We start from the raw sequence: 25748 nt of genomic DNA on the forward strand, positions 1-25748 counted from the left end.
CTCAGCACAACTTATAGAAGAGGCTGTCTTTTGTCAATTGTATGTTCTTACCTCCTTTGTCATAAATTAGGTGACCATATGTGCATGGGTTTATCTCTGGGCTTTCTATCCTGTCCCATTGATCTATATTTCTGTTTTTGTGCCAGTACCATACTGTCTTGATTACTGTAGCTTTGTAGTATAGTCCGAAGTCTGGGAACCTGATTCCTCTGGCTCCATTTTTCTTTCTCAAGATTGCTTTGGCTATCAGGGTCTTTTGTGTTTCCATACAAATTGTAAAATTTTTTGTTCTAATTCTGTGAGGAATGCCATTGGTAATTTGATAAGGATTGCATTGAATCTGTAGATTGCTTTGGGTAGTACAATCATTTTCACAATATTGATTCTTCCAATCCAAGAACATGGTATATTTTTTCATCTGTTTATGTTATCTTTGATTTCTTTCATCATTGTTGTGTAATTTTCTGAGTACAGGTCTTTCGCCTCCTTAGGTAGGTTTATTCTGAGGTATTTTAATCTTTTTGTTGTGATGGTAAATGGGATTGTTTCCTTAATTTCTCTTTCTGATCTTTCATTGTTAGTGTGCATAGGAATGCAAGAGATTTCTGTGCTTTAATTTTGTATCCTGCAACCTTACCAAATTCATTGATTAATTCTAGTAATTTTCTGGTGGCATCTTTAGGATTTTCTATGTATAGTATCATGTCATCTGCAAACAGTGACAGTTTTACTTCTTCTTTTCCAATCTGTATTTCTTTTATTTCTTTTTCTTCTCTGATTGCCGTGGCTAAGACTTCCAAAACTGTGTTGAATAGGAGTGGTTTCACTTTAAAGATTTTAACATATTAAGATAAACTTACAAAACTGTCAAGAAATGAAAAGTAAGCCAAACATTTTGTTTTCTTGCAATTACATTCAACATTCAAGTTAATCTTGTAATAATTATAACAGCAGAAACTGTACCATCATCATTACCATCATCACCAATTTTTAGTCTCAAGCACTTTGTTAAATATTTTGTATGCCATCTCATTTGATTACACTCTATTATACTTCTGAATGTTAGTATATTCTTTACATTTTATCTCTCTTACACATATCCCAATAGAAGTACCTCTCTTATGTGTCAAATATCTAATCTAAATATGCAGATTGGGCTGTCTCAAAATTGATAGTAGGTGAAATTCATCTTCTTTATTCTTGTTCTCTATTCTATGTCTTGATTTTTTTCATCCATCTCCTACCAAAGTATGCTGTCAGTAAAAGAACTAATTAATTTATTTATGCTATTATATTATTTCCAGTGCTTAAAGTGTTACCTTACCCATTAGTAATTATATTTTAAGTATAGTTTAAGACAGAATAAGTAATCTTTAATGGTGGAATTTTAGGCATTGCTGAGGAAACATTTTCACAGAGTCTCTGTGATATATCACTTAAGTAGCTACCATCTTTATTTATTAATATAGCTGGTCTTATATAGATATTAACTTTATCTTTCCTTGGGGGGGACTGCATTGGGTCTTCGTTGCTGCATGTGGGCTTTCTCTAGTTGCATCGAGCAGGGGCTACTCTTGGTTGCAGTGCGCGTGCTCTCTCATTGTGGTGGCTTCTCTATTGCTGCAGAGCACGGGCTCTAGGTTCGTGGACTTCAGTAGTTGCAGCATGTGGGCTCAGTAGTTGCAGCACACAGGACCTAGAGCACAAGGGCTTCAGTAGTTTTGGGACACAGGCACAGTAGTTGTGGCTTGTGGGCTCTAGAGCACAGGCTCAGTGGTTGTGGCGCATGGGCTTAGTTGCTCTGCGGCATGTGGGATCTTCCTGGAGCAGGTCTCGAACCCATGTCCCCTGCATTGGCAGGTGGACTCTTGACCACTGTGCCACCACAGAAGTCCCTTAACTTTATCTTGACAATGTATAGGTATTATCTACTTCCCTACTCTATAATGAGCTGTAAAACCGTCCATGGAAATTTATAGATAACTTCTGGTTTCTTACTCCATAGGGAATTATAATATTATCCAACAGATGCTATTGAGTTCAAAAGAGGAGTTCAAGAAAACTGTGGAAAGATAGTGAATGGAATGATCACTGGGTTCTTTTTTTTTGAGTGCACTGTTCTTTATATTAAAAAATTTGTAAAGTTTTATTTCTTTAAAGATATATCCCTTTGTAATAGATTTAGATCTTAGAAAAATTATATTTGAAAAACACATGCATTCCATTTCTCCTAAATAGTGTTATAAAAAAATCTGTCTAGTGCTGTACTGTGTCATGTATACTATATGTACTTTCTCGTTTTTACCACAAAATGATTTGACCATGTTTATGAGGAAATCACTGTACTTAGACTAAGATACAGTTACAACCACAAGTCAAATTATGCCCAGGTTGACCTCAGAGACTGTTCCAGAATATTATCCTATGCATAAATGCTCCACCATGTTATGTTTATTATAAGTAAAATCATCTTCAGATATCTTTGACATTAAGTAAGGGCAAACATATTATTATGGGATATTATGTGGCATGAGACACATTTCAATTTAGATGATTCAAATTCCATGAGAAGAATGGTTACTTATTACTGTTATAATAATAGTAAAAGGAAAATATCTTTTGATAACATTTCCACTCTCTTTGACGTGGAAAGATATTAGGTGTGTGAACACAAATATGGCCTTTTTCTCTTGGTCATTTATTAAATTATGTATACTGTTTGTTGTTATATATGAAGTAGATATTCAAATACGGAAGCAGAATTAAAGGATCCAGGCCAACATAAAGAGCTGACAGAAACCATACATGTGAAAGAAAATACAGAAACCTGGAAATGCTGAAATATAAAAAGGACCCATTTAAGAAATTTTTGGCTATGCATATGTCAAAGACTGTTAGGTCCAATCTTCTGCTGGTTTCATAGCTATTTAGAAGTGTAGGTTGGTGCTTCATTAAGGTACAGCTATGTGGATCCCATCCATGTTATTTCATTTACTGTCCTTAGAATTTCTAAGATGTACTTTATTATAATCACCACTCCCCTTTAATTAATTTGATTAGTCTTACATTGTAAATGAGCTTGTTTCCTCAAATTTTAGGTAGATAGAATTACTCAGCCTTTGAGCATAGCATATGATTCAGTCTTTTAAAAATTGAAGTATAGTTGATTTACAGTGTTGTGTTAGTTTCAGGTGTACAGCAAAGTGATTCAGTTATACATGTATGTATTCTTTTTCAGATTCTTTTCCATTATAGGTTATTATAAGATATTCACTCTAGTTCCCTATCCTATACAGTAATAGTTCCCTATCCTATACAGTAAGTCCTTGTTGTTTACCTATTTTATATATAGTAGTGTGTATCTGTTAATCCCAAACTCCTAATTTATCCCTCCCTTCTCCCCCTTTCCCCTTTGGTAACCATAAGTTTGTTTTCTATGTCTGTGAGTCTGTTTCTGTTTTGTAAATAAGTTCGTTTGTATCACTTTTTTAGATTCCACATGTAAGTGATATCATATATTTGTCTTTGATTACTTCACTTCATATGATAATCTCTGTACCCATCCATATTGCTGCAAATGACATTATTTCATTCATTTTTATGGCTAAGTAATATTCCATTATATATAATTAATGTGTATATTATATATATTCCATATAAAATGGAATATATGTGTGTATATATATATACACACACATATATATATATGTGTGTATATATATATATACACACACCACATCTTCTTTATCCATTCCTCTGTCAGTGGACACTTAGGTTACTTCCATATTTTGGCTATTGTAAATAGTGCTGCTATGAGCATTGGGGTACATGTACCCTTTCAAACTACAGTTTTAATCTTTTCTGGATACATGCCCAGGAGTGAGATTGCTGGATCATATGATAACTTTATTTTTACTCTTTAAGGAAACTCCATACTGTTATCCATAGTGACTGCATCAATTTACACTCCCATCAATAGTGTAGGAAGGTTCCCTTTTCTCCATACCCTCTCCAGTGTTTATTGTTTGTAGACTTTTTGATGATGGCCATTCGGACTGGTATGAGGTGATACCTCATTGTAGTTTTGATTTGCATTTCTCTAATAATTAGCCATATTGAGCATCTTTTCATGTGCATGTTGGACATGATTCGGTTTTAAATAATTATTGTAACATGTGATTTGTAGAATAATAGTAATTCCTTTTAGATAACTCCTTAAATTTTATGTAACATATTACACTTATATTTTTAGAGGCTCTGAAATTAAAGCCAGAAACTGGTAAAATAAATTACTTCACTTTCTGTATTATAAAATATGAAACACTCTGATAGTCAAAATAGTGAAGGTAGTAGGCATAGAAAACTTCAAAATCCAAGTTTAGGTCACTATAAATATAAGCTTTTTTGGATTACTGTATTGGTTTCTAACCTGAGTACTAAAGCTCTATGTTTGGTGTGAATAGTTTACAAAAATATGATAGTGTATATGTATTGACATGACATCATATACCTGTGCAGCATAGAAATATATAGGGGAGTAGTCAAAGTCCTGTCCAAAATTGTTAGTAATATTACTAAGCTTAAGTTTGGGAAGATGTTGCTATAAATCATATGCTCATACTGGTTGCCAAAGAATCACTTATTTCCCTGAGTTAAACACTAAGCATGGAATTAAGTTGTTGTGAGCCAGCTTCCTTAGTGATGTCTATATTGTTTTAATGAAATTATAGACTTACAGGTAAGAGATATCCTCTCCTAGACAGTATAAATATTATGTGAATGCTATTGAAAATGGATACATTTTAAAATAACATATTATTTTGGTTGTTTGAGTTATTTATTATTTAGCCTTGTACTGGTATTTTTTACATTAATGTTTGTGTTAAGTTATTTCATTTTAAATCTTCCCAGAAAACTCTTTCTTCCCCAAAATAAAACATTATATTTATTCAGAGTTTGCAGATAACAGTTAATATTTGTCACATAATGTGTTTTTGCTTCTTCAACCAGGAAAAGTAAAAAACTGGTTTTGTTAGGAATTTGGTATATTTTAGGATCAGACTGTGTAAAAGTAGTTTTATTAACACATTCATTTGTTCTTTAGTCTTGGGTTGTTGACATTTGAGAAGTGGTTTTCTTCATTGTATTGTAAGCTATTTTTGATTTTAGGATCTTAGTATTAGGTACTCACTAATCACAATTATTTTAAAATGCCTTATGTAATCAGTTACATATTAGTCAGTGTTTGTGTACTCATGCTTTTTGATATTGAGATACTATAGTTCTTACCTCTTCCTTTTCTTCCCTCCTACACTCCCTATAATGTCACAATTGGATCAAAATCCTTGTTGTCAGTTAATATTAGAGATCTTAAAAACAAGGTAGTAGACCATCTTTATTGGTCAGGACTGTTTTTAAAATACCAAAGAACTCCTGTCCTATTTTACATGTTTTACTGTCTTTGAGAAGCTTCTTGGAGCATATGATATGAACCAAATTATTTAAAAGCATAAAACCATCTGCTGATTTATAATAGAAAAGAAGAATGCTGTTTAAAAAACTGGAAGACACAGGGAAAGAGGATATATATGTATTTGTTAACTTCATATTTTATATATGTTACTAATTCCAAGTAGCTCTCTTTTTAATGCAAAGTTTCCAAACTTCCTTCTGTAGTGTGCAGTCAGGAAATTCTATAGCTGCTATTAAAAAAGCATTTTACAGGGCTCACAGATTGATTTAATCAGTAGTCTCTTGTAGTAAGTTGAAGCAAATTTATGTAGCTCCACGACCTAAAATATCTCTGCTAGAACTGATTTTTCCAGGATTGAAGGTAACATGATATTGGAAATTTGGATTGACTCTCAACAGTACCTAAAAAACTGTTGTCAGAATACACAGGTTTTCTAAGGACTTTTTCAGATCTGATAATAATAGATTATAAATAATCAAATCATATTATATTTGAAGTTTGACAAAGAGCAAAAGAGTACTCAGTTTTCTTCCTATGAATATCAAAGTATCGCAGCCTTAGAATAGTGGACAAAATAAAACCCTTAAGGCACCGGGACTTCAGAGATGTTTACCTTTCCAACTATAGAAAGGAGTGTCTCCTTTTCTCTTACAGCTTTCTGTTAGAAGAGTCTATTTAAAGTAAACTGTATTTTGGCTTCTAACTCCAGTGTTAGAATTTCAGAATATAAAATCCTTCTGTTAGACATCTGTTATTAGTTCTATCTTTAGCCCCAAACAATCTTAAATACGTATTGCACAGCCGTGTTTCAAATACATACATTTTATGGAGAATTTGGAGACAGTGTTTTCTTTGTCCCAGGAAAAGTTTGAAGTTAATTCATGAAGAAAGAACTACTGTTGCTAGAGCATTACAAAATATTGTCATTAATTTTTCAGTGATTCTGCCTCTTTCAGGAAAAATGTATTTTCTGGATTCTACTTTACTGGGATGATCTGTAGTAACTATGTTTGGCTAACTATAGCTTGACAAGATGTATGAAGAGACCAGCCTTTGAATTAAACCCATCTTCAAGGTTGGGTCAGTTACTGAGAAGAGGGATGCCCAATGAACTGTAGTTGATAACTTTGGGGAAGTTCAGGAAGAGCATGATTTCATAGAGATATGACACCAACAAATGGGAATTCAGGCAGGCATTTATTTTCAGGGTGGATAATGTAAGGGAATACTCAAGAGAGTCTTGTAGGTTATCAAAATCAGGAGTGTGGAAATGTGAGTACAAATATGGAAGTGAGGTTTGGCTTGGCTTGTATTCTCAGTGTGGGAAAATGGCAAGAATGAGGCGTGACCCTTATGATTGAGGGATAATGTGTGGCAAAACTGGTTCTTGAACACAAGAAAAAGGAAGAGTCCAATTCCCAGAACTAGAGTACAAGCTGGTAACCAGTCTTTAAGAGCAAGGCAGGAACTTGAGCCTGAGAACTGAGGCCCAGATCACAGCTAGGTTAACAGCAAGCCTGACTTGATGCCAAATCTCCAAGAATTTGTCTAAAACCCATTAAATTCCTACCTAAGTTTAAAATTAGTCTCAACTGTTAGGACATGGTTGACCTTGGAATGTGGATCAAATTGTCTTACCTATAAGGAAAAGAAAGAGTCAGAGACTGGATTATCACAGAGCACTTTACACTCTAGCCTTTACCTACAATAATTGTGTTTCCCTTTGAAGGATTTTAAAGTATCAGGATTTTCTAGTAGTATGTATTCATGTGTAGCATGTGTAAAATTAACCTCTGGGTTTTATGTTAGTGTGTCTAGTCCTAGACAATTTAGTGCAGTCTTCTGTTTTCATTGCTTCGTCTTGGAAAAAGTTGAATTTCTGTTTTTATTGGTAATGCCTGTTTACTTTATCACTAATGCCTGTTTAGTATATATGTCTTTTATGATAATTTTAATTTATCTCTACTTTAGATTGAATGTATTGTTTCTAAACATTTGTTCTTTAGAAAGAGCAAAATGTGTTCATAGTTAATTGTAGTCTTTAACAGAAAAATTTTGCAATGCTTTTATTTTTTAATTCCATAAATATAGTCACCGGTATTTTATGGTTATTTTAGTCCTTGTGTTTCTCTGGTTATTTTATATTCAGTGTTTATCTACTGTCTTTGTAGAACTAGGAAAATAATTCTTTTACTAGACTCCCTAAGCAATAAGTTTTCCACTGTTTCCTGATATTTAGCTATACCACCAAGTATAGTATCTGTGTGTAGTCTACAATATTAACACCACATATATATTCAGGCATACCAAGTCTAGAATAGTTCTTTTGTTCTTAGTGTTTGATAACAGTACAATAAGACCCAGGCAAGAGAGAAACTTGATCTGGGCTGTGCACTTTAGAGGACCCTGTACATCACAAACAAAATAAAATGTATTTTAAAAACTCTTGATTTTCCCATCACTCAGGATTTAGCACTTAGCATTGGCATTGTATGACCTGTAATCCTAGACATCCATTCTTGTTATTACGTATTAGTTACCTATTGCTCTGTAACAGATTGCTCCATGTTAGCAGTTTAAAACAATAATAATAAATATATATTATTTCTTATAGTTTCTGTGGGTCAGGAATTTGGGAGTGGCTTATTTGGGTGGGTCTAGCTTAGGGTTTCATATGAAGTTACAGTCAAGATTTTGGGCAGAACTGCAGTCATCTGAAGGCTTGACTGGGGCTGATCTGCTATTAAGGTGGCTCACTTACTGGCTGGTGGGAAGTCTCATTTCCTCCCCATGGGGAACTCTCCACATTGCAACTTGAGTGTCTTCACAGCATGGCTGTTGACTTCCACCAGAGCAAGTGGTCCATGGGAGCAAAGTGAAAGATATAGTGCCTTTTATGACCTAGCCTAAGAAGTCACATTCTGTTACTTCTGTATTCTGTTAGTCACATAGGCCAGCCAGGAGTCAAAATGGGGGGTCACTACACAAGGGTATTAATACCAGGTAGTGAGAATCATGAGGGTCCATCTTTGAGGCTGGCTATGAAAGTATTTTAATAATGTTCAAGGCTCAGAGAAATTCTTCTCCACATCTCTTTCTTATAACCTCACATCTGAATGCCATGAAGTTTTGTAGCTGGTACCACTGCCAACATTAGAGACGGAATGAGATTGTGATGAGGACTGAGCAGGCAGTAGAAGCACTTCGGTTGAGGAAAGATGAATTTACTTATCTAATTCTCCTTTTAGTATGAATGAAATAAGCTCTTGTATAATGAAGTATTGCTTCAAGTAATGCAAACCTTCTATTTTCTTGCTTCTCTTTGTGTTCTTTGTGTTTGGCTTCAGAGGTAGTAGAACTAGTGCAATATTTGCAATAGCTGAGACTGAGAAATTCCCAGAGACTGAGAAACATTTTGTATTATTAAACAATTCATATTACTCTTAAATTTTGTATATCATAGGTATAGAAACAAAATTCATGAAGCATGATAAAAATTGTTTATGTAGGCAGCTTGATGGATAGGATATTGTAGAATTATGCAGTTTTTAAAAGATATTTAATTAGATTACAGTAAAAATGTTAAAGTAAATATAAAATTTTAAATTTATTTAATATTGATTATTCATTGATTATAATTTTCAATAGAGAATTAAAAGCAGTAGAAAATCTTCAAAAAGATTATTTCCTTAAATTCTTAAAATCTAGAAACAGTGTGAGTACTCTTACATTGAGCATTACCACATAGTAAATTCTGCAAATAGGACTTTATTTATAGGAGATTTGATTACCAATTATATTAGTTTTCTATCTGTTGCTACATAACAAATACCACCAACTTAGAAGCTTAAAATGCACCCATTAATGAATCTCATAGTTTTCATCAGTCAGCAGTCCAGATACTACTTAACCAGGTCTTCTGCAGTCAAAGTGTCAGCTGCTGCATTATCATCTGGACGCTTGACTGGGGAAGAGTTCACTTCCAAGCTCATTCAGGTTGTGAGAAGAATTCATTTCCTTGAGGTTGTAGAACTAAGAGGCGCTGGCTCTTTGCTGGCTTTTGGCTATCGTCCAACTTCAGGTCCTATGGACTGTCCACAGTTCTAGAGGTCGTTCACAGTTCCCTGCTGTGTGGCCTCTCCAACACAGCTGCTTATTTCATCAAACTCAGGAAGACTCTAGCTTCAGGCTGCTAAGATGGACTCTTATATAGTATAACATAATCACATCATTGGCATCCCATTACCTTTGCTCTATTCTGTTTGTTAAAAGAAGCAAGTCATAGTCCCACCACACACAGAGGGAGGGTATCATACAAAGATATGGGCAACAGGAATCATTACGATTCACCTCAAAATCTGTCCACTACATTGATCAAACAGTGGAAATGAGCAAGAAAATTATTCATAACTTGAAGAGATCAAGTGAAATCCCTGAAATGTCATATTCTTTACAAAATAAAATTTTACAACTGATCAAAACAATGAAAACGTAAAAAAGAGAATTATGTTCACAGAAGTAACAATGCAACTCTGGCATGCCATTTATTTACTTGTTTATTTGTTATTGAAGTATAGTTGACACAACATACAGTGTTGTGTTAGTTTCAGGTTTATAGCAAAGTGAATCAGTTATACGTACACATATATCCACTCTTTTTTAGATGTAATGGCCTATATAGGCCATTACATAGTATTGAGTAGAGTTCCCTGTGCTATACAGTAGGTCTTTATTAATGATCTATTTTATATATAGTAGTGTGTATATGTCAGTCCCAGTCTCCCAGTTTATCCCTCCCCTCTTTCCACTGGTAACCCTAAGTTTGTTTTCTATATCTGTAACTTGATTTCTGTTTTGTAAATAAGTTCATTTGTACCATTTTCTTAGATTTCACATATAAGTGATATCATATGATATTTGTCTTTCTCTGTCTGACTTACTTCACTCAGTATGACAGAGAAGATGATTATTACATTCATGAAATTGACAAGTTGGGCAAAAAGGGCAAAAACTCAAGCTTTCCTATGGATGATTATCCTGGAAAATGGGCATTATATCCTTTGGTAGTAGGAGGATATTTCTAAGAGAACACAGTTTGATTAAATTAGGGGTTATAATTTTCCACTAAGTAAATATGAGAGAAAATTTAGTATTTCATTTTGCAACAAATTCTTTCAAGTGGAGAAAGAAATTGTAGAAACTGTGTCATTTGTATTCCAAGTTCGAAGACAGAGTGTTTTGTCACTACTCTTCCCTATTTCACAACCAACCTTTAAGATCATTTTTTTTACAATGAAGATATATGGTCACAAATACTTAGGTTTATTTTATTAAAGGAATTCAGAGCTTTACCTGCAGTAAAAAAAAAAAAATGCATATAGTTGCCAAAATTGAAATAACAACTGAATAACATTGGACAAGCAGTGACATATTTAACAATATAAAACATTGGCGTGATTTTCTTCAAAAGAAAATATATGTCCAATATGTAGCCAAATATAATGATGCTTTTTATGGAATTAACTGTACTATATTTCATGAAACAAGAAAATGTAGGCATTATTTCAAATATTGATGACACAATGGTCAACATGTAAGATGGGTTAAAACAAAAGGATATATCTAGAATAGAGAGTTAAAAATGAACTGCTTAATGCATAGTAAAGTGAGAGGAGAAATAATACATAAAAAATGTTAAAGTAGGTGTATTCTCAGTTCAACTAAATTGTTTCGGGGGCAAAGTGAAGTTGAACAGCTAATATTTATTATACGTATTATTGAACTAACAAAAGAATAGGAAGTCGAAATCAATAAGTACTTATTTTGTTGTTTTTATACTGGTTGTAGAAAATACAGGCTTTGTGATAAGTGGAGAACTAATCACAGTTCTCTCCCTTCTCCTAGCAGGGAGAAATCACTAGTTGTGTGGGATGCTGAACTGGAGAGCAGCTCCTCCCACTGGATGAGGGTGGGGGGCCAGTCGGTCCCAAAGAGCACATTCTCTAGGCAATCCTGAGTGAGTCCCCAAAGATGTTTTCAGCACTCCCACTCCTTGTTCAGACCAATTGTTTCCTTGTTTTTTGAGAAAAACTTAATATTAAGATGTAATGTACATACCATAAAATTCACCCCTTTAAAGTGTACAATTCAGTGGTTATTAGTATATTCATAGACTTGTACAGCCATTGCACTAATTTTAGAACATTTTCATCACCTCAGAAAGAAACCCAACATTGTAAGCAGTCACTCTCCAATTCTTCACCACATCACCAGGCCTCAACAACCACTAATCTACTTTCTATCTCCATAGATTTGCCTATTTTGAACATTTCACATTAATGGAATCATGTAGTATGTCCCCCATTCTCTCTTATTTCACTGGGGTTTCTGGAAAACCTAGTTATGACCCATCTAAAAAATCAATCATCTCTTATGTTTCAGATTTATTACAGTATTTTTCTTCTACTTTTTCCATTACCTGTGTATCACAAATACTTTCAAATACCCATAATAATTCATACTGAATGGAATGATGTATTGCAGATTTGTGAGCTTATGGTCAACAGGATTTGACTTCCAAGGACAATGAGAGCAAAATGCCTGCCTGAATTTCAGCTGACTTTGAAGGGGGTATGGCTGCAATATGTTTGACTATACAGATGGTTTTTGCATTATCCTCTGATTACAAAATAAGAAAAACCACTCCTAGTACGAGTTAACTATGTCTTAGAAACATATCTTTTTTTCCATTGTTAAACCATCTTTTCAACTTAGCCCATTTGTGTTTATACTAGTGAACGAGTGATTATTGGCAGTCTGTTGAACACATAATATTTAATACTGACTTGCCTAAATAAAAGATTATAAAAATCTAATAATGTACTTTATTTTGTTAGCCTTAAAAGTTTTTAAAACTGAGTGTTGTCAAAGTGTTCATAATAAGTATTATAAAGAATTTTGTAAAGAAGCCTTTTAAAAAGGGAGCTTTGAAGTTGATAAACTCAGTGGTAAATCTCTCGAGAAAAACTTTGAGTATATAAAGCAAGAGTAACTGAGTAATTGAGTTATTTTACAATAGAATTTATAATGAGGAAGTGTGTTAATTTACTGTCCTTCACAGTTTTACTGTAGAATTCTCAATAGACCTTTGGGAAGCTTATATTTCAATCTCACTGCATTTTGTATTTACAATATTTATACGCATTTTCCCTTTTCTTAAATGATGTTTTTACATGTTGTATTGTATCTTGGAATGATGAGTTAAAGTATTTAATATAGCATGGTAGAACGAGCACTGACTCTGCAATCAGACTGCCTGCATTCCAAGCTCAGTCCCACCCAACATTAGTGGGTGCAAGTGACTTAACCTCTCTGTGCTTTAACTTCCTCAACTATGAAGTGAGGATATTAGTACTCATTGATTTGACCTACTGTGAAGATGAAATGAAGTAGTGTATATATAATAATGTGTATAAAGCCTTTAGCCAAGGTAAGTGTGCTAAGCATATGCTAAATATTAATAGTCATTTCATTCTCTGTGGTGTGTGTATAGGAACAGCAAGAAATAGTGCACAAAACTAATGGATTGGTCAGCTGCAAATCTTGGTTCTGTTTCCTCTCATTCAGTGATTCTTTACATAATGGATAGCAAATTTCTATTTTCTCCAGCTTCGCTTTCTGTATATATTGAGCGGCATGTAAAATAATTTTATAAACTATAGAAATAGTGTACTTAAAATCAATTAAGTGTTATGTAAAACAAATACACATTTTTGTTGCACTATAATTTATAGGTTAGGAAATAAATATTTCCTATTACTAAGTTCCTTATCAGAAAACACAGCAAAAATGAATTCTTTATCTATTTTGGCTTTAATAGCATTTCTTTCTTTTTTCTTTGGGCCAGGGTTTTCCAGGTGACTTTGGAGACAGAGGCCCTGCAGGTCCTGATGGCAGTCCTGTGAGTAAATTGTGATGGTCCACCCTTGCAGTCTAACATCACTCAAGACTTCATAGCAACTGTACTTGCCATTCTCATTATCACATTCCTGACAAGCACTCTTGGCCAGAGAGTTTTGATACCACTGAGCACATTCCACTTTGTGGTTTTACAGCATCGGAAATAAGACAAAAGTGTTATAAATTCTGTTTTGAGCGATAATCATTAAAATTAATTATTTTGACCATGTTAAACATGACTGATTATTTAAAATATTAGAAGTATGCAATCACGATACTGACTTGTATATTTGTGGGGAGGGGCATGGGGAAAAAAGCCTTTCATGTACATCAAGGTACTAACAAGCCTCAGGTAAAAATTGTGCATTTGGTGATTGCTCTTTTGGACTCAAACCTGTCATTGATCTACCTTACTTTTCAGTATTTTATAGAGAAGTCTTTTGGGGGGATTGTTTAGATATCTATGTTCAGATTAGGGAGTTAAAATTCTAAAATTAGTTTAATTGTATTATCAAAGGATGATGATGGAATGCTGTTTTTTGACACTAGGCAGAAATGTCTTTACTTTTTACCCTCAGAAAATGGCTATCCCCCAATATATGTCATGTACACATTCTTTTCATAAGATTTTTAAGGTGAATTAGAATCAACTACTAAATCCTTGGATCATAAATTAGGAATAGTTCCTATATTTAGACTATGTAAATTATTAGCATTTATGCTTAAAATAGTGTTTGAAAATAGTTCCTTTTTTAATTTTTTTCTAAATTATAAATGTATTAGTTTATTCAGTGAATTTAGCAAAAGTTTTATTTGTTATAAGGCTTGGAAAATAAAATAAGAATAGAACTGATTTCCAAACAAATTGTTAAAAAGTTGAATCATGTCTTAAGTAGAATGTTTACCATCTTATTCTTGCCCATGATTCTGGGAAGCTTCCCATTTCAGGCATAATAAAGTAAAGCATTATTTACATTTTTTTCTTTAATACCATCTATGTCCTTGCATACCTAGTGTGAAGCCATCTTATTTAATGTTTTGTCAGTTAAATATACATGAAGTTTGTTAGGGTTGGACTCCTAACAATATTTAAAATTTTTCTCTTTGAAGTCTGCTGCTTATATTTAAAATATATTACTTCTGGAAGAGCATTTGGAGTCTTCTTTAGAATGCAAGAATAAATTGGATATTTTCAGTTTATTGGTTTATTATTCCCTATATTTTATACTGTACTTTTGTTTCAAAACAGAATTTGAAATGCAAAAATAAAGGGAGGGTGTATTCTTACACTTTGTACCCTGTAAATGATGTAACTCTGACATGGAGTAGATTAGGAATTATCACAAAGACTGTCATGATGAGTCTAAGACTGTCACAAAGACCCATCATGAATCAACTGGAAAAATTAATATAGATAATTTAAAATCTCATACAAATAATTTAACAAGGTTGGTAATTTCTTACATTTGTATAGTACTTTAAGAAAATTTTCAAAATCTCATATATATATATATTAGAGTTTTATTACTAACTGTAATAATATATATATTACAGTTTTACTTCTTTACAAAATGAAAACAAATATTACTATTTCAGTTTCATAAATGAGAAATTTAGAGAATTTAAGTAATGTACTTCAAAAGAGCTGATAGTGTTTTAAATCATCTGAAAATGTTCTCACCTGACATGCTGACCACTTGTCTTTTCATACTACATATAGGCTAATTATGTTCATAATGCTGATTATTAATGGGATTCACTTCCTTTATTAGATACACAGGAGACACAGAGAAATCTATATCCTAGGCTAAGTGGTAGTCCTAGTATCTAAAAGCATGAAGCCAGGGCCACTTTTAAAGAATATAAGCTGCCACCAGAGGTTTGCACTTCTTAGGAGGATGCGTAAGAGTAGGGAAGTTGCAGAAGTTAGCTAAAAGAAGGTAAATTTTGATATATGTTTTCCTAGAAATTTTTGTCTTCATCTTTAGAAAATACCCTTAGTAGTTTGGAATCATATTTAACCAATTTTGCACATTTCTCTTACTTAGGGACTTGTAGGTAGCATTGGTCCTCCGGGATTTCCTGGGCTTAGAGTGAGTATCAGATATCATCCTTCTTATCAAATATTTTTGTGTGTATTTATATTTGTTAGATGTGTTTTTAAAACTTTACAAAAATGAACAGTTTAAGTGTCATTGTTGAATATCAACCTTGCTCACATGTATTTCTCCACCAGATATGCAAATTAGACCAGTAGTATGCATTTAAAAATTAATTATACTTTAGGATACACTGAAATAACAAATTTCTACAGGTTGATGTGTATGTGTATTTGTCTTAAGGATACTTAATCAAGACTCAGTTTCTCCAGAAGTGTAAGACATAGAATAGCCACTTCTTTCCTTTGAGACAGTCTTTCATACCATCTGGTCTAGAGAGGCAGATAGGTCTAAACAAGAGCACATGATAACAGTAGGCTTTATGAAATAAAATTGAATAAATGGTTAGGAAAACCATCCTGGACAAAAGGTAGGAGCTGGACTTCACCAGTGCCATTAAACGTTTTAATACCTAACTTATTCATTGTACTTAAAAAAAGTGACTATATTATTTGTTCACTTAATCAGTTTTTATACAGTGAATTCAACTCTTGAGTTTCACTGAAGTTTCTGATGTCAGCAAAGTACAGTTTAAAAGCAATTCTGTGGAGGCCAAAACAATGTAGTCCAGATATGTAGCTCTCTGATAAATTTTTGATTATTCATTGGAGTAAACAGACTGTTACTTTTGATATATCTTCATAAATATATTTCTCTCATCCAAGCTTCTGGTTCATGACAGGAAGCAAATTACAGATATTTTAGATAAATTTAGAGCCATATGCTTTAACATTGAGCTAGCTAAAGATAAGATTGACATACTTTTATGACATGTAAGGAGCCTAACGAAAATAGAATCTTTAAACTATTTCTATTCATCTAAAAGTAGGGCATGACCATTGGCAGAGGTAGGATTTTCTTTAAAAATCAATTTAGGGCTTCCCTGGTGGCACACAGGTTAAGAACCCGCCTGCCAATGCAGGGGACACGGGTTCGAGCCCTGGTCCGGGAAGATTCCACATGTCACGGAGCAACTAAGCCCGTGTGCCACAACTACTGAGCTTGCGCTCTAGAGCCCACAAGCCACAACTACTGATCCTGCGTGCCACAACTACAGAAGCCCACGCACCTAGAGCCTGTGCTCCACAACAAGAGAAGCCACCACAATGAGAGGCCCACGCACCGCAACGAAGAGTAACCTCTGCTCACCGCAACTAGAGAAAGCCCGCGCACAGCAACAAAGACCTAACGCAGCCAAAAAAATTTTTTTAATTAATTAATTAATTAAAAAAATCAATTTAGAGCTTGCTGTATTATGTGAAGTAGGTAATTAAGACTCTAGAGTTTTGTGCCATAAATTATAGCTATGGTATTTTTAGCTTGAACTTGAACACAGGTCCTCTGACTCCAAATTTAATGTTGTTTCCCCACCTTAACTGCCCCAAGTCAGAAGGTGGCAGCTAGGCCAAAGGAGTAAGTCAGGAGTTCAGTTATTGGAACTGTGGTAAAAATCATCATGAACTGTGTGTGGTAAAAATGGTAAAAATCAACACGATTTAACTTGCCCATTTGAGATGGCAAGAATATAGAATAAAGAGTTAAGGAACCTGAGTAAGTCTAGGACATTTAAAGTTTTCTCTTTCATAATAATATTAGTATAATAATTATAATAAAATCAGCAATAACAACTCACTTTCATTTAGTATTTTCTATGTGCCAGTCACATGGGTTAGGTCATTTAATTCTCAGAACAACCTAAGACCACTTAGCTTATAAACGTTGAGCCCGGATTTTGAAGCCAGATGACATACATCCAGAGTCCAAAATTCTCTCTATTGTGCTATACCACCTCTTTAAAACTTACAATACCTTAAAATATATACTATCTTAAGAGATTTCTTTAGACGTCATGAGAAGCTCTATGTGAAGGTGGAACCCAAAGAACCAACTTTTTTTCTCTGAACTTAGAATAGGGCTAAACCTGTAAGTGGTGGTCACTGGTCCTATCAGTGGGGAGAGACAGGAAGTAGGGGAAGAGAATTGGACTCCAAAGATACTCTTTGTGCATTCTTGATTTAACCTATTAGCATTAAATTGGTTAGCTCCAAAGTTCTGTTATTATGCTTAAGATCAAGACCAAAATTCTTAACATGGTGGTTCTTCTCTGCATCTTGAGAACATACTCTGTGCACTAGCAAAGCTGTTCTCAGATGTCATGCAGCCTCCCTACTACATGGCCTTTGCACCTGTTTGTCTACCTGAAACACTTTACCTTTACTTTTCTGACTAATATTTAACTCTTACTCATCTTTCAGTGCCAGGACTTAAAACAGTTTCTGACACATAATAATGCTCAGTAAAAATGGGCTTTCTGTCCTTTCCCTTTCTCCACTCACTCTTCAGTAGGTGTGCAGAGATTCTACAGAAATGAAAATGGCTAATGACGCTAACAGTCATTTCTGTAGTCATCATCTCTTCTGCAGTGACATAGATGGTACTTTATACTTTTCAAAGTACTTTCACATGTGTATCTCATTTGTAAAGTAGGTAGAGCAGGTATTATTACTTCCTTTATTCTACATTTATTAAAAATTTTAATCAAAATAATGTGAGCACCTACTGTGTATCAAATGCTGAATTAGATGCTAGACCTAAAATTACAAATTAAGATTTCTGTTTTGGGCAGCTTTATAATCTAATGGCAATATCATACAATATGATTACTGCTATAATGGACTAAAGTAAAGCCACTGAGAATGGAGCAATTTGTGTTATAGCAGAAAGTCAGAATACGCTTCACAAAAGAGATGTCTTTTAAGTTGTTCTGAAGATTATATATGAGTGGTGGTAGACTGGAAAAGGGAAAAGGGCTCTTAGGCAGAAGAACGCTGTATTCAAATGCACAGAAGAGGGGGAAACTGGAATGTTTGGGAAATGAAAGGAGTAGCAGCATGGCAGCCTAGGAAGTATGGGGTGATGGGAGCAGAATGGAAGGAGGTGAGGTTTTGTAGACAATTGAGAAAGATTATGTGAACTTTTGTGTTTCCTAGTAAACAGCATATCTGTTTGCCCAGAACTACAGCCTCTGCTTTATCTCTCAGGTGTTCCCTTCCAGCAGGTATAGTTTCTGACAAGAGATGATACTGCTTTCTTTAAATTATTTTTTTCCATGCAGCTGATTCTTATTCTCATTTGGTTTCTTAATTAGTGACAATGATTATCACCTGTGATGTGGGTGGGACTGGTTGAAAAGCCCAATATGGGATTCAGTCTTTTCCACTATGTGTTCACTCATGCACTGTGATTGGCCAGTGGCTGCTGTTTTGCACAAAGAACCTCTCCTTGGGTCTCTCTGTTTCTTTGACTGACTTTGACTCAAAAGTTCTCTGTTAGTTGTCACTGTGTGGGAGGCTTTTTTGCCTCTGTTGCTATATCCCTGACACCCTCAGCTAAACTCTTACACATGAAATTATTCCTTCTGTCTATTCCATCTTCTTATGGAAGAGAAGTGTGGTAGGTAGGTAGTGCTGAAGGACTTTCAGGTTATCTTTGTGGAACTGAAAACAGCTATTAACCTAATATGGATCACTTTCAGAGAGCTATAGTCTTTTAGGAATAGGGTTTTCCATGCAACTTGTGACATGCCACAAAATGTCTTATGTTGCTTGGAAGTTTCTATACCCATACCATTTTACTTTCTAATTCTTCATTTTTCTAAGTCTTTTATAATGAATAATTTTTTATTTAATAGATCTTTCTTGGAGTATAATTGCTTCACAATACTGTGTTAGTTCTGTTGGGGATATCCCTGACAGAATATGGGGATATCCCCATATCCCCTCCCTCTTGAGTCTCCCTCCCACCCTCCCTATCCCACCCCTCTAGGTGATCACAAAGCACCGAGCTGATCTCCCTGTGCAATGCTGCTGCTTCCCACTAGCTAACTGTTTTACTTTTGGGAGTGTGTATATGTTGATGTTACACTCACTTCGCCCCAGCTTCTCCCTCCCTCTCCATGTCCTCAAGTCCATTCTCTATCTCTACATCTTTATTCCTGCCCTGCCACCATGTTCATGAGTACCATTTTTTAATTTTTCGATTTCATATATATGCATTAGCATATGGTATTTGTTTTTCTCTTTCTGACTTACTTCACTCTGTATGACAGACTCTAGGTCCATCTACCTCACTACAAATAACTCAATTTCGTTTCTTTTTATGGCTGAATAATATTCCATTGTATATATGTGCCACATGATTATCCATTCATCTGTTGATAGACATTTAGGTTGCTTCCATGTCCTGGCTATTGTAAATAGAGCTGCAATGAACATTATGGTACATGTCTCTTTTTGACTTACGGATTTCTCAGGGTATGCCCAGTAGTGGGATTGCTGGGTCATATGATAGTTCTATTTTTTGGGTTTTTTTGGTTTTATTTTTTAACATCTTTATTAGAGTATAATTGCTTTACAATGGTGTGTCAGTGTCTGCTTTATAACAAAGTGCATCAGTTATACATATACATATATCCCCATATACCAACAGTGCAGGAGGGTTCCCCTTTCACCACACCCTCTCCAGCATTTACTGTTTCTAGATTTTTTAATAATGGCCATTCTGACCTGTATGAGGTGATACCTCATTGTAGTTTTGATTTGCATTTTTCTAATAATTAGGGATGTTGAGCATATTTTCATGTGCCTCTTGCCATCTGTATGTCTTCTTTGGAGAAATGTCTGCTTAGATCTTCTGCCCATTTTTTACTTGGATTGTTTGTTTTTTTGATACTGAGCTCCACGAGCTGTTTGTATATTTTGGAGATTAATCCTTGGTCCGTTGTTTCATTTGCAAATATTTTCTCCCATTCTGAGGGTTGTCTTTTTCATCTTGTTTATGGTTTCCTTTGCTGTGCAAAAGCTTTGAAGTTTCATTAGGTCCCATTTGTTTATTTTTGTTTTTATTTCCATTAGTCTAGGAGGTGGGTCAAAAGGATCTTACTGTGTGGTTTATGTCAAAGAGTGTTTTTCCTATGTTTTCCTCTAAGAGTTTTATAGTGTCTGGTCTTACATTTAGGTCTTTAATCTATTTGGAGTTTATTTTTGTGTATGGTCTTAGGGAGTGTTCTAATTTCATTCTTTTACATGTAGCTGTCCAGTTTTCCCAGCACCACTAATTGAAGAGGCTGTCTTTTCTCTACTGTATATTCTTGCCTTCTTTATCAAAAATAAGGTGACCACATGTGCCTGGGTTTATTTCTGGGCTTTTTGTCCTGTAACATTGATCTATATTTCTGGTTTTGTGCCAGTACCATACTGTCTTGATTACTGTAGCTTTTTAGTATAGTTTGCAGTTGGGTAGCCTGATTCCTCCAGCTCTGTTTTTCTTTTTCAAGATTGTTTTGGCTATTTGGGATCTTTTGTGTTTCCATAAGAATTGTAAAATTTTTTGTTCTAGTTCTGTGAAGAATGCCATTGGTAGTTTCATAGGGATTGCATTGAATCTGTAGATTGCTTTGGGTGGTGTAGTTATTTTCACAATATTGATTCTTCCAGTCTAAGAATGTGGTATATTTCTCCACCTGTTTATGTCATCTTTGATTTCTTTCATCAGTGTTTTATAGTTTTCTGAGTACAAGTCTTTTATCTCCTTAGGTAGGTTTATTCCTAGGTATTTTATTCTTTTTGTTGTGGTGGTAAATGGGATTGTTTCCTTAATTTCTCTTTCTGATTTTTTCGTTGTTAGTGTATAGGAATGCCAGAGATTTCTGTGCATTAATTTTGTGTCTTGCAACCTTACCAAATTCATTGATTAGTTCTAGTAGTTTTCTGGTGGCATCTTTAGGATTTTCTCTGTATAGTATTATGTCATTTGCAAACAGTGACAGTTTTACTTCTTCTTTTCCAATTTGTATTCCTTTTATTTCTTTTTCTTCTCTTATTGCCATGGCTAGGGCTTCCAAAACTATGTTGAATAAGAGTGGTGAGAATGGACATCCTTGTCTTGTTCCTTATCTTACTGGAAATAGTTTTTCACCATTGAGTATGATGCTTGCTGTGGGTTTGTCATTAATGGCCTTTATTATGTTGAGGTAGGTTCCCTCTATGCGCATTTTTTGGAGAGTTTTTATCGTAAATGGGTGTTGAATTTTGTCAGAAGCTTTTTCTGCATCTATTGAGATGATCATATCTTTTTTATCCTTCAGTTTGTTTAGATGGTGTATCACATTGTTTGATTTGTGTATACTGAAGACTCCTTGCATCCCTGGGATAAATCCCACTTGATCATGGTATATGATCCTTTTAATATGTTGTAGGATTCGATTTGCTAGTATTTTGTTGAGGATTTTTGCATCTATGTTCATCAGTCATATTGGTCTATAATTTTCCTTTTTTGTGATACCTTTTTCTGGTTTTGGTATCAGGGTCATGGTGGCTTTGTAGAATGAATTTGGGAGTGTTTCTCCCTCTGCAATTTTTTGGAAGAGTTTGAGAAGGATCAGTGTAGCTGTTCTCTAAATGTTTGATAGAATTCACCTGTGAAGCCATCTGGTCCTGGACTTTTGTTTGTTGGAAGATTTTTAATTATAGTTTTAATTTAATTACTTGTGATAGGTCTTTTTGTGTTTTTTAATTCTTTGTGGTTCTGTCTTGGAAAATTGTACCTTTCCAAGTATTTGTCCATTTCTTCGTGGTTGTCCATTTTATTGGCATATAGTTGTTTGTAGTAGTCTCTTATCATCCTTTGTATTTCTGTCGTGTCATTTGTGATTTCTCCTTTTTCATTTATAATTTTATTGATTTGCATCCTCTCTATTTTTCTTGATGAGTTTGGCTAATGGTTTATCAATTTTGTTTATCTTCTCAGAGGACCAGCTTTTAGTTTTATTGATCGTTGCTATTGTTTTCTTCATTTCTATTGCATTTATTTCTGCTCTGAAGTTTATGATTTCTTTCCTTCTTCTGACTTTGGGTTTTCCTTGTTCTTCTTTCTCTAGTTGTTTTAAGTGTACAGTTAGATTGTTTATTTGAGATTTTTCTAGTTTCTTGAGGTGAGATTGAATTGCTATAAACTTCTCTCTTAGAGTTGCTTTTGCTGTGTCCCATAGGTTTTGGGTTGTTGTGTTTTCGTTATTTGTTTCTATGTATTTTTTTAATTTCTTCTTTGTTGTCTTCAGTGATCGCTTGGTTATTTAGTAGCACACTGTTTAGCCTCCATGTATTTGTGTTTTTTACAGGTTTTTTTCCTGTAATTGATTTCCAGTCTCATAGCATTGTGGTCAGAAAAGATGCTTGATATGATTTCACTTTTTAAAAATTTTCTGAGGCTTGATTTGTGACCAGCGTGTGGTCTATCCTAGAGAATGTTCTTTGTGCGCTTGAGAAGAAAGTGTATTCTGCCACTTTTGGGTGGAATGTTCTATAAATATCAATTAAATCTGTCTGGTCTGTTGTGTCATTTAAAGCTTGTGTTTCCTTATTTATCTTCTGTCTGGATGTTCTGTCCATTGGTGAAAGTGGGATGTTGTTAAAGTCCCCTACCATTATTGTGTTACTGTCAATTTCTCTTTTCATGGTTGTTAGCATTTTCCTTATGTATTGAGGTGCTCCTATGCTGGGTGCATAAACATTTATAATTGTTACATCTTCTTCTTGGATTGATGCTTTGATCATTATGTAGTATCCCTCATCTCTTGTAACAGTCTTTATTTTAAAGTCTATTTTATCTTATAGGATTATCACTACTCCAGCTTTCTTTTGATTTCCATTTGCATGGAATATCTTTCTCTATCCCCTCACTTTCAGTCTGTATGTGTCCCTAGGTCTGAAGTGGGTCTCTTGTAGACAGCATATATATGGGTCTTGTTTTTGTATCTGTTCATCCAGTCTGTGTCTTTTGGTTAGAGCGTTTAATCCATTTACATTCAAGGTTATTATCAATATGTATGTTCCTATTACCATTTTCTTAATTTTGGGGGTTTGTTTTTATGGGTCTTTTTCTTCTGTTGTGTTTCCCTCCTAGAGAAGTTTCTTTAGCATTTGTTGTAAAACTGGTTTGATGGTGCTGAATTCTCTTAGCTTTTGCTTGTTTGAAAAGCTATTGATTTCTCTGTCAAATCTGAATGAGATCCTTGCTGGGTAGTGTAATCTTTGTTGTAGGTTTTTCTCTTTCATCATTTTAAGTATGTCCTGCCACTCCCTTCTGGCCTGCAGAGTTTCTGCTGAAAAATCAGCTGATAACCTTATGGGGTTTCCTTTGTATTGTTATTTTTTGTTTTCCCCTTGCTACTTTTAATATTTTTTCTTTGAATGTAATTTTTGGTAGTTTGATTAATATGTGTCTTGGTGTGTTTCTCCTAGGGTTTATCCTGTATGGGACTCTCTGCATTTCCTAGACTTGGCTATTTGCTTTCCCATGTTAGGGAAGTTTTCGACTATACTCTCTTCAAATATTTTCTCAGACCCTTTCTTTTACTCTTCTTCTTCTGCGACCCCTATAATTTGAATGTTTATGCCTTTAGTGTTGTTCCAGAGGTCTCTGAGATTATCTTCAATTATTTTCCTTCTTTTTTCTTTGTTCTGCTCGTAGGCAGTTATTTCCACGATTTCGTCTTCTAGCTCAGTTATTCGTTCTTCTGCCTCAGTTATTCTGTTATTGATTCCTTCTAGTATATTTTTCATTTCAGTTATTGTTGTTCATTTCAGTTTGTTCTTTTAGGTCTTCTGGTCTTTGTTAAACATTTCTTGTATTTTCTCGGTACATGCGTCCATTCTATTTCTGAGAGTCTGGATCATCTTTAGTACCATTATTCCTTTTCAGTTAGATTGCCTATTTCCTCTTCATTTATTTGATCTTGTAGGTTTTTACTTTGCTCCTTCATCTGTAACATATTTTTTTTTTTTTTTTGGTGAGTTAGATTGTGTTCCTGTCTTACTGGTTGTTTTCCCTGAGTCTTCCAACACTGATGTTTGTGAGCTGTTGGGTAAAACTGGGTATTGGGGCTGAGATGAGGACCTCTGGCAGACCTCACTCTGATGAATATTCCCTGGGGTCTGAGGTTCTCTGTTAGTCCAATGGTTCACACTCGGAGCTCCCATCCCAGGAGCTTCAGCCCAAACCCAGGCCCATGAACCAAGGTCCCACAAGCTGCGAAGGGCAGAAAAAACAAAGTGGGGGAACAATAACAAAGTAAAAAATAAAATTAGAGTAGGATACTAACAGATATGTTAGAAAGAATATAAAAATAAAAATATACTTGAAACAACAACCAGAAGGTAAAACAGAACCAGAGTAGTAAAAAAAAAAAGAGGAAAAACAAAGAAAAAAAAAAGGTGGAAAAGACATTGGCTATGGATGTTGGAGGACAGGACCTATGCTTGGGATCCACAGGGCTTGAAAAGGTCCTGTGGGGGGGTGGGGCTGGGGCTTAGGCTCTACAGAACAGAAGGGGCCCAGGCGTGCCTCCTGCCTCTGGTGTCAGAGGGCAGGGGACCCCACCTGCAATCCCAGCAGGCTTCCTGGGTTCCAGTGGGTGGGGTGCTCTCCCTCTGCTCCTCTCCTGCTCTTCTGGTCCTGGAGGGCACCTCCTGCTTGCCTTTCCTGCTCTCCCTGCTCCCCGAGGATCCACGTGGCCTGGACCTCCTGTTCTCCCTGGCCTCCCTCCTATGCCCCCAGGAGCAATGAGGCCCACAGGAGGCCTCTGAGGGCATAGGACCTGGCCTTTGAGAGCTGGTCAGACTTCCCCAGCCGATTGGGAAGGGGAAACGCTGTGCATGCTCCCTCCTGATCTGAGCCCCCAAGGGTTCCTCCAGGCATGGGAACCCCTCCCCACTCTCAGCCAACCCTAGAGGCACTGGTCCTTTCCAGCCTCCACTTCTACTGCCCCCTCAGTCCCGCCACATCCTACTGGTTCGCTTGGGGGTTCCACCAATCTCCTTGGACATCAGGGTCCACCACCAGCGTCCGGCAGGTGCCCTACTTGTGGGGAGACACAACCTCTGTGACTTCCCACACCACCATCTTGACTCCGCCCTGAATATGTTTTTTGATACCTTCTGAAACTTACTATTTTGTGATTTTTCTTTCAGAGTCACTAAAAAGTAAAATAGCATATTGTGCATACAAAGTACATTCATCTGAACATGCCAGAATATGCACAGTAATATATTTACTGAAACAAAAATTTAGGATATCGTGTATAGAAAAAACAACAGGAC

General features: G+C 35.1%; 1 protein-coding gene across 1 annotated transcript in view; it reads left to right on the forward strand.

Moving 5' to 3' along the window:
* Positions 1–25748, forward strand: part of COL24A1 (collagen type XXIV alpha 1 chain) — a 377122-nt gene that overhangs the window by 84766 nt on the left and 266608 nt on the right. The window contains exons 13-14 of the mRNA XM_024767884.1: positions 13380–13433; positions 15481–15525. Of these exons, the coding sequence (XP_024623652.1) occupies positions 13380–13433; positions 15481–15525 (99 nt within the window). The remainder of the gene's footprint in view (positions 1–13379; positions 13434–15480; positions 15526–25748) is intronic.

Source organism: Neophocaena asiaeorientalis, unplaced genomic scaffold (genome assembly GCF_003031525.2).
Source record: "Neophocaena asiaeorientalis asiaeorientalis breed wild unplaced genomic scaffold, Neophocaena_asiaeorientalis_V1.1 scaffold546, whole genome shotgun sequence".
Classification (NCBI taxonomy): domain Eukaryota; kingdom Metazoa; phylum Chordata; class Mammalia; order Artiodactyla; family Phocoenidae; genus Neophocaena; species Neophocaena asiaeorientalis.